We start from the raw sequence: 16,876 nt of genomic DNA, 5'->3' as shown, positions 1-16,876 counted from the left end.
ATCATGATCTACAATTAATATAGATCTAATTTGAATCTTTAATCCATAGACATAAATTATGCAATATTAGTTAATGATCATACAATACGAACAATATAATTTTTAAATTTCAAATTTACCTATTTTAAATAAGTTGAATTTGACTTCAGAGCATATGAAAAAATTTGATCGCCCTGTAATATTAATTATAACTCAAATTTATTCCTCTAATTTTAATTAATTAATATTTGAAGTGATAGTATAATATGATATGAATCCTACAATATTATAAATAAAAAATTAAAATATTTATTTTTTATTTTCATTTGCGAGGTGTCTAACAAAAGGAACGTCTAACGTCATGTTTTCATTTGTTGACGGAAAAATAAGGTCCACCGCCACCGCTTCATCAATCCCGACCATCACCTTTCCTTATCGACTGTTCACTTTTCCCTTTCTACACTTTCGTCTCCCGAATCGACTTCGTTGGAGTTGTTTACCGTGCACCCCTCGCAGGTTTCTGAAGCAAACTCGTATCTTACTAGTACGTTATTTTTCTAGGTTGTCCATGACAAAAATTGTATAATTTACTAGTTTTTCACTCTATTTTTATTATTCATGCTTATTTCCCCTAATGATTTCTGTTTCTTAGCCCCGCAGGAACAATTCGATGGATCCATCTCCTTCAAGCCAACCAGAGTTTGATTACTTGTTCAAGCTCCTCATGATTGGGGATTCTGGAGTAGGGAAGAGCAGCCTCCTATTGAGATTCACATCAGACTCCTTTGAAGATCTATCCCCTACCATTGGTGTGTAGCATAAATCGTTTCTTCTGAAATGAGTATAACTTCTGTGGAGGATTTTTAAGACAGAATAAATCTTGGAGCTTCTCTGCTCATGCATTAATGCTTTATTTTTTTATGTTGTGTGGCACTTGTGTCTCTTTTAAATCCATCAACATTTGGGCAGGCATACTAATAGTGAATTATATCACCATTTATTTACCACAACATTGCTGGAAAAGGAAATAGCTTTGCAACCGTGCAGTTATAGCAAATTAAAATGATAACTAATAGGTAAAACATATTTAGTATTCAAATGTTTTAAGTCTTGTGGTGCAATCGGACTTTACATGGTTGAGCTTGTAACCAGTATAACCTGGTTGTTGCAATGCAGAGAGGATAGAACCTGTTGAAGAATGCTTTAGCCCTTCAATCAATTATGTAACCTTCTGAATGGTACCCTGCTCATTTGCTGCTTTTGTAGATGGCCTCTTATTTTTTGTTTGGGTCCTCCAAATTTTGTTTACCTTTGTTTCCATTGGTTGTATACATAAACCTTTGGTGTCTGGAATCCTAGAAGTTAGTAAAGTGCTCTTGTACACACGTAGGCTTCATTTGGGACGGCTTTCTTTCTTCTTCTTAAAGCGGTTTTTAAGTACAAAAAATTTAAAATTTTAACTTTTTTAAGAAGCAATAAGAAAGCCGTCCCAAACGAAGCATTAGTGCCTTTTGAGGTATCCAGTTTTCATTAGATACACTTAAAAGGTAAAAAAATTATTATCTATTATTGGCAAATCTGAATTCCAATTATCAATTAGAAAAAAAATATTTATACTTATAAGTCTTCCATTGTTAAATAACTTTAGTTACTTTTAAATGGTTTTCCTATAAATAATTTGGCTTATTAGGTTATAGAAATTTTCATATAATTGTACTTGATAGTTTTATATGAGCATCATTTTATCTCTAAACAAAATGTAAAACCATAAAATTTAAAGCTTGCCATATTAGAATATATGGATTATTAGCTAGATTAAGCCATGCCTAGAAGTTTATTTTATGATGTACTTAAGGAACATAAGGTGTGGAGTTTATTTTGTCATCGGATTGAACATGCAATGATGTAGATGTATTGTTCTCTCTTAATAGGATATAATGGAGAAAAAATGATTCATGTTATCTACCTCACGTTGTGGGATAAAAACTTGTTGTTGTTATTGGTATTGTATCAATTGAACTTTAAGATTTTGGTCTAAAAATAGTTTTTACTAATAGTTTATCAAGCACAACTTTGATTTCATTTGGTTCACACTATCTAAGGAGTATTAGATTTTATGTTTGTTTCAGCTTGAGTGACTTGCATTTGGCCTCCTTATTGGGCTTCTTGTGGTGGAGTAATTTTAATGACTTGCATAATTCACTGTGGAAGGTATGCCGGAGTGAGCTTTTTGGTCATTTTAGCATTTGACCTCTCAACTTGATTTTTTGGAAGTTTTTCAACTTGAGGTTACTGTTGGAGGATTTTGAGACATCATAAGTTAGGAGAAACTCGTTAAGACATATAAAAGTATTTGGTATGGTCTCCCGATACTTGAAGATATGTTGGTGTAGATATACAAGTGTTCGTCCTTCAATACAAACTTAAGCTTTTAGGTTGAATTTGCATTTTACCATTTGGGTGTCATGCCTAAATTTGGTCTTGCTATGGTACATGTACTACAAACTTCAGCTTTTGTGTTTGAAAAGAGTTTAACCATTGGCGTTTCATGCATTACATCTGCAAATTTGTTTGTCTATTATCTTAGCATGGTTAGCATGTTTCTCCTACTTTTGCTTATGCCAATACTTTGTAAAAGGTTTCCTGTTCCCATGACGATTTAAAGATGTCCAACAAAGACTTGGCATGGGACGCTGCTAAGATGAATAGATATTTATGAATTGGTTATTTTTCACTTCTTTATCCATGTTTCAATGCATGCAATTTGTTCTTGTTTGGTAATACCATGCATACTGCATTTGTCCTGCACTGAGTTTTCAGATCAATGATGAATTTCTTGATCTTAATTTGTTTTGCCATATTTTTAGTTTTAATCAAACAATGTCAAGTCCTTGTTTAAGAGCTAACCTGGCCCATCTGTTATGCCCACTTATTTTTTTTTTTTTTCCTATACAATGCTCTTTTTTGCTCCATATCATCCCTTTTATTTATGCCTTAAATCTTTTCTATTATTGACTTATGTAAATTAGCCATCTCTGATCATGAGTGACAGTTGTAGGAACCTGATAATATATTTCTGAATCAAAGGTCTACTTTTGTACTTTTATGTCCCATATGGTAGAATTTTATCCCTACCCACACCTACAATGGTGGCTTTGTACAGTTGTACCGTTGCAGTGGCATAGGGTTGGGTTGGGAGAGTGGATTTGTAGTGGTGATGATGGCAGATTCTAGTTATAATCCAAAATTCCAAATATGTCTTTATAATCTATTTGAAAAATTTTGCATTAGATTGAATGCAAATTTGAAGATTTTCTATGAAATTGTTTTGATGGCTTCATACAAATAGCAATTAGCAAATGAGGTACACGAGCTGAACTTATGGAACCAATTGGGTACTTTAGCATTTACAAGTTTTGTTCTTTATTTCTGACAAAAAACATCCTTTAATCAAACTGTGTCAAAATTTTAAGTTGATAGGCTTTTTGGTAGTTAATTTCTAAAGATTTTTTAACTTGCGAAGAAGTATGTGAGACTACTTATGCGAATCTTGGTATCAATTTCAAACTAAATAATCTTCTTTGCCAGTATTGTATTTCAAAACCTAAACAATGTAATTCCACTGTCATATGAAAGAATATAATTTTCCTTGAATTGGCCAATCACATTGGTTGCTTGGCTTTTACCAACCGTAGGGCCGTGCAATCTTAGCAGTTTTGTTTATAAATCATGTGGAGTGCTTGGAAAACCGAGTTCATCTATACTCTTCCATATCTAAAGTTGCAAAATATTTGTGCTTTGCAAAATAGTTTATTTTCTTGACACTGTTACTCTCTATGCAAAATGTCAGGTGAAAATGCTGACAGATTGACAGATAATGTTCTGACCAGTTTTTAGAGCCATATTTAGTTAAGGTGTTACCAATTTTAGATATAAATGCAGTTACTATTTTCTTACTCTTCGCAAACTAATGAGAAATTTTGCAATCTCTATGGTGATGTATTTTATCTTTGTTTTCATTGTCTATATTTTCTTAACATATTTCTTTGTAGGTGTTGATTTCAAGGTAAAGATGGTTACAATAGGGGGAAAAAAGTTGAAATTAGCTATCTGGGACACAGGTATTTAACTTTGCATAGCTTTGTGTTGTTTTAATCCACTGGATTTATTTATATCCACACAAAATTTGGTGCTTTAGAAGCTATGAATTTTTTGTTTTTGATTTCTGCATTCCTTTCACGTTGTTTTTATTGCATTATGGATTTTGGTGGAGGTAAAGGATTTGTTTATTGTTAAATGACAAAATGACCTGAAAACATAATCTTGCATAAATAATGTAACATTAGGCAAATTTTGCTTTCCTATGGGTATAACCGAGAACTGACCTGATTTCCTTGGCTTTGCTAATTTAGTACTGTACCAATGAGCGAATTTGACACACACAGAGAGGAAAAGCCAGCTTCAATTTGGTTCGTTGCGTCCTTTTAATATAACAATAAAATTTTAGTCTGTACGTTGTGTACAGGAATAATATATCTACTTCTACCATGTGTTCCTTTCAAGGATATTTAATATAACAATTAAGATTAATGGTTGATTTTCTTAATACCCACTTCAAAGCAAAACTCAAATGTCAACTGACCATTGCCTCAAGGGTGAATTTCATAGGAAACACAGCAGAATTCGAGTTTTCTTTGGCCAAAATTGAATTTTAGTGCCTCAAAAACAATCTCCAAGATGAATTTAAGAGAAATAACAGAGAAAAACTCTTGCAATTGATGAAGTAGAGAAGTAAAAACACAAGATACAAACAATTGATCCTCAATTCGAGAGGAGGATCTATCTCTCGCTAATCTCTAGACGCTTCTAGATCCCTAGAACGCCAAGCACTAACTGAAACCAGCACAATCTCCAAATAACCCTAACCCTAATGCAAACATTCTACTTAAAGCTTGCAAAATAATCTCCCCAAAAGACTAAACGGCCCTCCTAATTCAAAATTTCCCTCCTAAACACCCCATCCTCTCTCTACTTAGGCTATGAACCCCACGCCAAGGAGGGCAGAACCCATCTTGGGTGGAACAGCAGGCGGAAGCCTAGTGTAAATAATGAGTCGGCCCTTTTGCTGGGCCGGCTAGACCGGTCCTTTAGAATTTAACAGGAGTTACCTTTGGCAAACATCTCTTACTTCATTTTTCCTACATTTCCTCTTATTTCTCCAATCAGTTTTAGAATAGGTTGGTTTATGAAAGGCAGGATTCTTATGTACTTGCAATTCAACTGCCAACCTAATCGTCAATTATCCGAGTTGGTATCGCCTTTTCATATGTAACTTTGGATTGAATACTTGATATCTTATAATAGATTTCCCGTCTATTTTGTAATTGACGCTCTCCTCATATGTAAAGGCGGTATGGTAGGTACGCAGAGGGTAGAGGGTAGAGGGTAGAGGGTAGAGGGTAGAGGGTTGCGGTGGCGTGGATGAAAAATATCTTTAGAGAGATAGAGCTTTGAGAGATATTCTAGAGAGAAAGGGAGCTCAACAAAAAGAAGGATAATTCTTCATCCCTTTGGTAATTGCACGGTTCTTTTCACTTTAATAAAACTGTTGTTTCTTGTATCCAACAAGAATCCAAACTGACCGTTAATTGTCTGATTTCCATGCTTGACAGATCACTTCCCAAAGTACCGCTAGTGGTTTTGAATTATTTGTTGAACACATGCATAAAACTCATGCTAATTTTAGATTGCATATTGCCAAGCACAATGACAAGTACAAAGTATTAGCATACACTCTCAGAAGTGCTCTAGAGCTCAATTAAGGAGATTATATTCTTATGCACATTCATCCTAAACACGACATCCAAAATACATTTAAAAAGCTCCCTGCAATATTTTCTATCCCTTACAAAATTTATTGGAAAATGAGTTTTGTACTTATTTAATTGAACATCTTTATGATTTTAATATTAGACATGTTTGCAGCATAGAGTATTTTTTTCCTATATTGCTCGGTATAGAAGATCTTTCTCCTATATTGCTAGGTATTGTCTATAAGCTGAGTCGCTATAAGTGCAACTGAATATCCCATCCCGTTTTGCGCTTTCCTTTTTTTTTTTTCTATAGTTGCATTTGAGCAAATCCTCACTAATGTGCTCACATTTTTTTCTATCTATTAGCAATGCTATTTCATTGTATGACAATATCATCATTTGAGAAAGATTTATGGATTCCGCTCAATAAGTTGTATCATTGTGTCCCAACTGTTATGCAAGACTACCATTGCTTTAACTCCTTAGAAAGGAGCTTTTACTGATCATGAGGGGTTATGAACTAGAACATAGATGAACCCATCCTCATCATTGCCCCAACTCAATTTAGGCCTGATTAGATTTTGCTTAGTTAATGATGGTTCTTTCATGTTTCTTTTATGTCACTTTTTTATTTCATGCGTTGCGTGTGTTATTTCAAGGGAGTTTATTTGTATTTATGTCATTAATGATGTATGGAAACAATAAGAAATTTTGGAACATGTGATGGAAATTCCCCTTACTACTCTATTTAAGGGATCTTTCTGTATGAAGAAAGATGTTGTATATTCAATTAGAGAGACAGCTTAGAAATAGGGAGAGGGAGAGAGATTAGGATGGATGCCCTTGCATTTGAGAGAGAGAGAAGAGGGAAAGATGATAAGGATAGCTTGCATTGGAGGTTTCTATGCAAGTCACCGCATGGTCAAGAAGATAAAGGCATTTCATTGCAAATCTATCAAGAAACAAAGCGATGAGGACATCAGTGGAAGGTTCCAGCGCGTCTTTCACAGGAGACATCGCAAATTGACGGCCACGATCAAGAGAATCTATTTATGAGTTATTTTATGTTATTGTATTAGTATTATATTTTTTATTTATTTTAGTTGACCTTTGTACCCCTATGATGGAGTTTAGTGAGTTGTAGCCCGAAAGGCATATGTGTCTTTGAGTTTTCTTCGTTGTGGTGGCATATATATAGAGGCCCTAGACTTTGTATTATTTTTTAATGATTGATTAATAAAATTTCTGATTATCTCCTGAGCTTGAGAGTTCTTAAGTGGTGAAGTCCCAACGTGTGGGCAAAGCAACATCCATCAGTCGGCGGAAGAATCTCCGGCTTGTGGCTCACCTCCTTTCCCTTGCATTAAGCCACCGGCCCCCTTCACTTTGCCTCAACTGCCGAGCACCCCTTCCCCTTGCCCCAACCGCCGACCATCCTCCAAACAGTCCTTGCCGTAGCTTCCCATCCCCTTCCCCCACCTTAGCCGTCGGCCAAGCCCCACAATCGATCGGCCCACCCTCTTCCCCATGCCCACCGCCGGCCCCAACTCCCCTTGCCCCTCTTAATGATGACTTCAATCATCATTAGTGGTCACCTAAATTGTCCCAATTGATTTAGGAACGAAGTAATTAAATTTGAAATTCAAATTTGAATTTCGAATTATTTCCTAAATTAACCAAACCTAAAATAGGAAAGTCTCCTAATTGGATCTAATTTTTTTTTTAAATTAGATTTGATTGGATTAACCTATTCCTAAATTAGACTCATACTTTAGGAAACCACAAATTCCCCCTCAATCCCCTCCCTCCAAGCATGCCGTTGGCCCTTCCCCTTGCCCTAATTTTGGAATTTGATTTTGAATTCTAATTTTCCTCCACCTCCATTAATTCGCTTAATTAATTGCCTTCCTTGGTAATTAACCTAAAAGAATCTAAGCCCTCCTACCCTAGCCGTACCCTCCTCCACCTGAACCCCCCAATCCCCTCCTAACCCTAGTCGTCCCCTCTTCCACCCGAACCCCCCCAATCTGCCGCCCCCTCCTCCTTTCTCCCTTCACTAACCGCCGGCTCCTCCAAGGTTCACAACAAAGAATACTCTCATGTTCATGGATGGCCGATCCTGAAGTCGACCACGGATTTGCGTACGATTCTCAAGGCCAAATTGATATCCTTTAGTCGCCTTTCTTTGATCCCGATTGGGAGTTTGAAGATTCTGTCGAAGACTACGTCAAACGCATTCTATTTCATCTAGCGGGGACGATCGACGTACGACCACCTGGATAATGACAACTCGTCGGACATCCTTTTGTGCCTCCTTCTCCGGCTACCTTCCCGTGGATCAAGACGGTCAGCGTCGAAACTTTCTTAGTGGCATCGCTTGGTTTGCTGAAGATCTCTCTCCGCTAAAGCCATTCATATAGTACGAGTTAGAAAGGAAACTCTAGGTGAAAAAGCTCTTGATATTAGCCTTGGATTATTATTACAGAACATCTAGTTTTATTGTATTTTCTAATATTGTTTTAAATTGAACTGTTCTCCTAAAATTGTAACTGTATGCCAGAGCTAAATGTCAATGGATAATTCCTAAAATTAATTCCTATGATTCATTAATCTTACAGTAGCAAGCTTACAATAATTTTATTATTTCCTTGCAATTCCTGTTTGTTTCGCATTATCTTCGTATCAGAGTTAGATTTGCTCAACTTGCATGTGCTAGGTGTCATCTTAGAGTTCTAAATAGCCATATTTGAGTTTACTTAGTTGTGTAACATAGCATTCATTTGAAGTAACACATTGCTTGTTTGCTGCCCATACAATTTATGCATCATTTAGTGAGCTTTAGGAGTGTTAGCATATAGGTTTAGGTGCTGCCCCCCCTATTCCTTAACATCCCTAAGCGTCACCTAGTGTATCCTAATGGACCCGGAACAAATTTAACATACTTTAGACTTGATCGTAAGTCAGTTAGGTACTGTGACCCAACAAATTAGAGAAACTCAAGGCAAGTTAGCAGACTTTAGACGACAAACTGGAGACCGTCTAGACCACATTGAACGGTTAGGAAACCATACGATGTATACTCCTAGACCTCCGTCCCCGTATGCCGAAGAACTTCGAGCTGAATATGCACCACCTCGAGACCCAAACTGTCAAAACCATAGACCTAATCAGGAACCTGTAGGACATGATCCGATTTGGAGAGATAACGATGCTCAGTTACTCAAGAACATCCGAATCGATGCCCTTTCCTTTGATGGCACCCTTGACCCACAAGTTTTCTTGGATTGGCTAAAAGAAATGGATAGCTACTTTAGGTGGTACAACATTTCGGAAGAGAGAAAAGTTAGATTTGTTGAAATGAAGTTGACTGGTAGGGCTAGTTAGTACTGGACTAACCTTGAACATATGCGTGAAACATGAGAATACCCTATCACTGATTGGAGGACTATGAAATAAGAGCTCAAGCAAAAGTATCTTCCCCTTCCTACTACCCCAGACTTTTAGATCGTTTGAATAGATTAACCCAGGATAGTAAACTTGTGAAGGACTACATCTATACTTTTAATGACATCATGATTCACTATAGTGGCGAGGAAACTACCACCCCTGCCCAACTTATGTCCATGTTTAAAGCAGGACTTAGGGAAAACCTTCGAAATGAACTCTTTGCTAGAGGAATTACCACCTTAGAGGCCACTTGTAGTCTTGTGCTAGACCTGGAAGAATCTAAGAACTATGTCCATTCGAAAGGCCAAAAATTCCACGCTAACCCTTTTAAACCTTCCTCCAGCCAACCCTAAAACAAATCACCTGGTCCCATGATTGGTCAACCCACTGTTAGACAATTCCAACCCCGTTCTGAATTTAAAATTAAAACCCCTGAACGTGAGACACCCAAAACCCCTGCGGGAACCAAATGCTTCAGGTATCATGGGTACGGACACATTTCCTCTCAATGTTCTAGCCCCTATAAGGTAACCATAATTGAAGAAGTTATCGATGAGGAAGATGAGCCTGACACTAAACTAGTTCATCACATCGATGATGATGAAGACTTTTTTTGTGATGAAGACACCGCCATGATCCACTGCCTGCAAAAGATTGATCACTTAGATCTGCAAGTTGTTAAGTGTGCCTTATCACAACCAACTGAGTGACAATTGGGATAGAACTTCCATCTTCCATACTTTCACCAAAATCGGCGATAAGAACTGTAAGGTTATCATCGATAGTGGAAGTTGTATTAACTTTATTTCGTCTGCTATGATCTCTTAGCTTCACATGAAAAACACTCCGCACCAAAACCCCTACAAAGTCGTTTGGATCAACTGGACCGCCTTGGAAGTAAAATAAAAGTGTCTTATCCCCATTGAATTCGTGGGATACAAGGAAAAGATATGGTGCGATGTGTTAACCATGGATGTTGGTCAGATCATCCTTGGACGTCCCTGGTTGTTCGATAATGAAGTTCATAGCTATGGGAGATCTAACACCTGTGTGTTCGAGCACGATGGTAAGAAGATTAAGCTCTTACCCTCCCAACCCAAGTCTACCAAGGAGGACGTAAAACCCACTCTCCTTAAACCCAGCACAGGCCTAAACCTATTGACTGCTAAAGACTTGGATACTAAATTAGTGTTAGGTTCACCCCTTTACGCCTTAGTAGCTTGGGAAGTAAACGCGGACCTGGAAGAACTTATCCTAGTAAAGGTTAAGCCTCTCCTTGAAACCTTTGCTGACGTTTTTCCAAAAGATTTACCCAACCAACTCCCACCTCTAAGGGACATACAACACGTCATCGATTTAGTACCTGGAGCTTCCCTTCCAAACCTACCTCATTATCGCATGAACCCTACGGAGCATGCTGAATTTAAGAGATATGTAGATGAACTTCTGCAGCGTGGTTTTATTAAGGAAAGACTTAGCTCTTGCATTGTCCCCGTCCTCTTAAACTCCAAGAAGGATGGCTCGTGGAGGATGTGTGTTGATAGCCGCGCTATCAACAAAATCATGGTCAAATATCATTTCCCCATTCCTTGTCTACATGACATGTTAGATATGATGATCGGAGCCACCCTATTTTTTAAAATTAACCTTAAGAGCGGTTATCACCATATTAGGATCCGTTCGGGAGACGAATGAAAAACTGTTTTTAAAACTAAGGATGGGTTATACGAATGGATGGTTATTCCTTTTGGTCTGAGTAACGCACCAAGTACGTTTATGAGAGTTATGACACCGGTCCTCAGACTCTTCCTAAGAAAATTTGTAGTAGTCAACTTTGATGACATTTTGATCTATAGTAATTCGGTGGATCAACATCTAAATCATTTAAAACAAGTCTGTGAGGTTTTGATGAATGAACAACTATATGCTAATCCTAAGAAATGTATGTTTCTCATAGATAATGTTACTTTTCTTGGATCTATTATATCTTCTCAAGGAATTTCTACTGATCCCGAAAAGGTGCGAGCAATTAATGAGTGGCCCGAACCTAAAAACATTAGAGATGTTTGGAGTTTTCATGGACATGCCACGTTTTATTGGACGTTTATTCAGACTTTAGCACCATATTAGCCCCTATAACGAACTGTCTCAAAAAGGGAGAATTTCCATGGACCCTAGCTGCCTCTAGAGCTTTTAATGAAATCAAGAAGAAAATGGTAGAAGCCCCGGTCATGCGTCTGATTGATTTTCTAAAGTTTTTGAAGTTACCTGTGACGCTTCAGGTATTGGCATTGGTGGCGTCTTGTCCCAAGAAGGCCACCCTATGGCTTACTTTAGTGAAAAGTTGAACGATATTAGGAAGCGATATTCTACCCACGATAAAGAATTTTACGCTATCATCCAATCCCTTAGGTATTGGAGACATTACCTACTCCCACAAGAAGTTGTTATCTTTTCTGACCACGAAGCCTTGCGATATATAAATTCCCAAAAGAGACTCAATGCACGACATGGTCGTTGGGTTGAATTCCTTTAAGACTATACTTACACAATCAGACACAAAGTTGGATTTGAAAATAAGGCAATTGACGCCTTAAGCCGTCGGATAATGATAACGAAAGAAATGAGGGCATAAGTGATTGGATTTGAACAGATTAAGGAAAACTAAATGGATTGCCCTGACTTCAAAGAGACATTCGCATTGTTGACCATTGGAAGTGAACATATAATTGATGATTTCTTTTTGGTAGAAGGATATCTATTTAAATCCCAAAGACTATATCCCCAACACCTCACTTAGAGAATTCATCATTTGAGAATTACACGCATAAGGTTTAGCTAGACACTTTGGATAAACTAAAACCATCACTGCGGTTGAGCAAAGATTTTTCTGGCCTAGTCTTAAGCGCGATGTTAGCCAGCTGATAAAGAGATGTCACATGTGCCAGTTAGCTAAGCATCCGAAACAAAACACCAGGCTCTACACACCCCTCCCTGTACCAGCTGCCCTTGGCAGGATGTTAACATGGATTTTTTTTAGGGTTACCCAAGATTGTTAGGAAACATAACTCTGTGTGTGTAGTAGTGGACCGAGTCTCTAAAATGACACATTTCCTCCCATGCTCCAAAATTTTCGATGCTTCAAGGATCGTTAAACTATATTTCGATGAAATTGTTAGGCTCTATGGGTTGCCTAAAACCATTGTGTCAGACAGAGATGTTAAGTTTACAAGTTATTTCTAGAAAATGTTATGACACAAAATGGGGACCAAACTTCAATTCTCTACCGTCTTTCACCCCCCAACAAATGGACAAATTGAAGTTGTGAATAGGAGTCTAGGAAATCTGTTAAGGACCTCGGTAGGAGAGAATATCCGGGACTGGGACTCTATACTTACTATTGCCGAATTTGCCTATAACAACTCTGTTAATCGTACTACGAGTCACCTAGACAGCCTATAGATTTAATCCCTATGTGTCCTAAGGTTAGAACATCTGAGTCCGCATATGTATTTGCATCTCATCTCCTGGAATTGCATAAGAAAATTAATAAAAGAATTAAACAAAGCAACACTAACTATAAGCTTAATGTTGATCGCAAGAAAAGATTTAAAGAATTTGAAGTTGGAGATTTTGTAATGGTACGGATTCGTCCGGAGCGGTTCCTTCAAGGATCCGTTAAAAAGTTTCATGCTAGGAGTGCAGGGCCTTTTAAATAATCTCAAAAATAAACAATAATGCTTATGTGCTAGATCTTCCTGAAAATTTTAGTATAAATCCTACTTTCAATATTGAAGATCTAGTAGCCTTTAAGAGACCAGAGTTTAACCCTTCTAATCCACTACATGAGTCTTGTGTAAACCTACCTAGTGAGAACCCTAGCCTAACTCCACTCTCCAATTTGCCTCATTTACCTAATACAGAGAAGATCGAAGAAATACTGGACGACAAAATTATTTCCACTAAAGAAGGTGGGCGCCAAAGGTATTTGGTTCAATAGGCAGGTAAACCGGAAACGGAGAACATGTGGATTGATCGTGAAGAGTTGCAGAGATTGGACCCCGATCTTCTAGTACGAGAGCTCTCGAGACAGCTACTCGACGGGGTCGAGCTTTCTCCCACCAGGGAGAATGATGAGGATATCAGTGGAATGTTCTAGCACGTCTATCACAGAAGACATCGCAGATCGACGACCACAATCAGGAGCATCTATTTATGAGTTATTTTATGTTTTTGTATTAGTATTGTTTTCATTATTTGTTTTAGTTGACCTTTGTACCCCTATGAGGGAGTTTGGTGAGTTGTAGCTCGGAGAGCATATTTGTCTTTGAGTTTTCTTCATTGTGGAGGCCTATATATAGAGGCCCTAGACTTTGTATTATTTTTAATGATTGATTAACAAAAATTCTAATTTCCTCCTGAGCATGAGAGTTCTTGAGTGGTGAAATCCCATGGTGTGGGCAAAGCAGCATCCACCAGTTGGCGAAAGATTCCTTGGCTCATGGCTCACCTCCTTTCCCTTGCATTAAGCCCCCCCCCTGCTTTAGGAAACCATGAATCTCCCCTCCATCCCCTCCCTCATCCAAGCAGGCCGCCAGTCCTTGCCCTTGCCCTTGCCCTAATTTTGAAATTCGAATTTTAATTCTAATTTCCCTCCACCTCCATTAACTTGTTTAATTAATTACCTTCCTTGGTAAGTAACCTAAAAGAACCTAAGCCCTCCTAACCCTAGTTGTCCCCTCCTCCACCCAAACCTCCCAATCCCCTCCTAACCCTAGCCGTCCTCTTCTCCACCCGAACCCCCCAATCCGCTGCCCCCTCCTCCTTTCTCCCTTCACTAACCGCCGGCTCCTCTAAGGTTCACAACAAAGAATACTCTCATGTTCATGGATTGCCGATCCTGAAGTCGACCACGAATTTGCGTACGATTCTCAAGGCCAAATTGATATTCTTCAGTCGCCTTTCGATCCCGACCGGGAGTTTGAAGATTTTGTTGAAGAGTACGTCGACTACATTCTATTTCATCTAGCCGAGATGATCGACGAACAACGACCACCTGGACAGTGGCAACTCGTCGGACGTTCTTTTGCGCCTCCTTCTCCGGCTACCTTCCCATAGATCAAGATCATCGGCGTCATAACTTTCTTAGTGGCATCGCTTGGTTTGCTGAAGATCTCTCTCCACTAAAGCCCTTCATAGAGTGCGAGTGAGAAAAGAAACTCTAGGTGTAAAGCTCTTGATATTAACCTGTGGATTATTATTACTGAACATATAGTTTTATTGTATTTTTTGATATTGTTTTAAATTGACCTGTTCTCGTAAAATTGTAATTGCATGCCAGAGCTAAATGTCAATGGATAATTCCTCAAATTAATTCCTGTGATTCATTAATCTTACAGTAGCAAGCTTACGATAATTTTATTATTTCCCTGCAATTCCTATTGGTTTCGCATCACAAAGACATTTGGTCAGGTCTTTTAAGCTTAAAATTTGACCTTTTTCCAACTATTGACATTTGCTACAATTTGTTTTTTTTGTTTTTTTTTTTATGATGCAAGTTTGATTGATTGCTTTTCATCCAATAAAGGTGCACAATTGCTTAAACTCTCCATGGAATACATGCAACTGCATGATATTGTTTAATTGATCCGTTAAACTTGAGAATTGTGATTATCTTAGACTGTAAATGGCATATTTCTTGAAGCATTTTAGAATTACAGCATTCTTGAACTTTAGAGGAATAATTGAAGTGGCCTCTGACTTCTTTGATTTGGAAACAAATAACATACTGTCCAGCCAAATCTCAAATTAGTACCGTGGAAGGCCCTTTTGTGAATCACAAATCGTAGGTCTGCCTTCTCCTAACTGTGTAAATAAAGTAATCCCCTAAAAGAATAATAGCTTTGTTATTACTTCTGCGGTGAATAACAGATTTTTATTGTGACATAAACTTTTAATTTTTTATTAAATAAAAGAATGTTTCATGACGCCAAAATCAGTTTTATTCTAATTTCTTTTTATTGAATTTTTAACATTTAAAGTCATAATTCTATCTTCCAGCTGGGCAGGAGAGATTCAGAACGTTGACAAGCTCTTATTACAGAGGAGCTCAAGGGATTATAATGGGTATGTGATGTGATTCCGCTTAAATTTCTTTAAGGTGATGAGATATTTCTTGCATTTATGACTTTGCATACTCTCATGGAAATATATTTCCTTGATTAAACTTGCATGCATATTGTGCATTCTTTCCTGCATCATGGGTTAATTTAGTTAAACTTCTTCGGTGAAATCCATCCAATTCCACAAGCTAGGCATTCAAATGTTTTTTGTTATGTACTTAAATTTTGTAAAATTGTATATAAATTTTTTTTTTTCGTGTGCTGATTTAAGGTGAATAGTCGTTATTGATGCTCTTATTGTTGCAGTGTACACAGGAGGGTTTACCACTTGACAGACATACGTAATATATAACTTTAAACAAACACTATGCTTAATGTAGAAAAAGGTTAATTCTCAATGCCGAATGGATGATGGGCTTTTGTTGATGTAGAGTTTGTGCACACCAAAAACAGAGTTGAATTGGGTGTGCAATGCTACTCTAGAATTCTTTTTAAATTCTTTTCAGCTCAAATTCAAATATTAAGTGCACGGTGCAAATAATTAAACTAAACATATTCCCATACAAAAATACAAGTGCTTGTAATCAAGATGTATAATATGTGCAAAGCTAGTATGTGGTTGACCAAATATTAGGCAATGTAGATTATTCACACTCATGAATACTAACACAAAATCTTGTAAGCAAATTAAACAACCTGCAAGTGTAAGAAGAGTTTCCTGAATCAAAAACATGATATATTGTTTGAGTGATAATACTATTGAGCACAATTGATTGATTTGCTCAACCATACAAGCTTATGAGTCTCTTAAATAATCAACTGCCAAAGTACACGGCAACCGTACATGTGTCCATATATTAAAGATGGCGATTGCTAGGATAAATAATGCTAAGTGTATGTAAGATAAGGTTAAGCACAAATAAAGAGCTCTTTTTGATAACCATAACATATAAGCTATGAAAGTATCAAATTACCATAAGGACATTCAAACATGCAATTAAGTAAATAGCAAGATTATATATTTAACTAAAATCAATAGAAAACTGATTTTTTATTTTGGTGGGTACCCAACTAACGAACATCCACAACTTACTCCCTTTCTTAGGATTCCAATACAATCTATCATTATAGCAGACACCCTCTCCTTAATGGCGGAGTAATCTACACCGTATAGTTTCCTTCACTTGATGATTTCAACCACAATTTCTTTCTTGCATGCGCAATAGGGCTGCAAATGAACCGAGCGTTCGACAAGCTACTCGTTGCTCGGCTCAATAAGAGCTCGTTTATGTTCGTTTGATAAGGTAAATGAACAAGCTTGAACAACTTTGACAACACTCGATAGCTAAATAAACAATCTTGAACAGCCTGACGTTCGACTCGTTTATGTTCACGAACAACATCGTTTAGAGTTCGTGAAAATGCTCTTTAAGAAGCTCGATTATGCTTTATTTAATTAAAAAAATATTATATCATAATTAATTTTAACTAATGTTATATATATATATATATATA

The 16,876-nt window shown here is 37.3% G+C and overlaps 1 protein-coding gene across 6 annotated transcripts in view; it reads left to right on the top strand.

Annotated features, from left to right (window-relative positions):
* The first annotated feature begins 322 nt into the window (after positions 1 to 322).
* LOC110104147 (ras-related protein RABC1-like) overlaps positions 323 to 16,876 on the top strand; it is a 21,420-nt gene continuing 4,866 nt past the window's right edge. The window contains exons 1-4 of one of the 6 annotated variants that reach the window (XM_020833129.2): positions 323 to 495; positions 640 to 788; positions 4,032 to 4,100; positions 15,300 to 15,365. In XM_020833129.2, coding sequence (XP_020688788.1) covers positions 341 to 495; positions 640 to 788; positions 4,032 to 4,100; positions 15,300 to 15,365 — 439 coding nt within the window. In that variant the 5' untranslated portion in view covers positions 323 to 340. Of the gene's footprint in view, positions 541 to 631; positions 789 to 4,031; positions 4,101 to 15,299; positions 15,366 to 16,876 lie in introns of all 6 variants that reach the window. The other 5 variants (XM_020833128.2, XM_020833127.2, XM_020833130.2 and 2 more) reach the window with 5 other exon arrangements.

The sequence above is a fragment of the Dendrobium catenatum genome, unplaced genomic scaffold (genome assembly GCF_001605985.2).
Source record: "Dendrobium catenatum unplaced genomic scaffold, ASM160598v2 fragScaff_scaffold_857, whole genome shotgun sequence".
NCBI classification, from domain to species: Eukaryota; Viridiplantae; Streptophyta; class Magnoliopsida; order Asparagales; family Orchidaceae; genus Dendrobium; species Dendrobium catenatum.
This window is presented reverse-complemented; position numbering and strand designations above follow the sequence as displayed.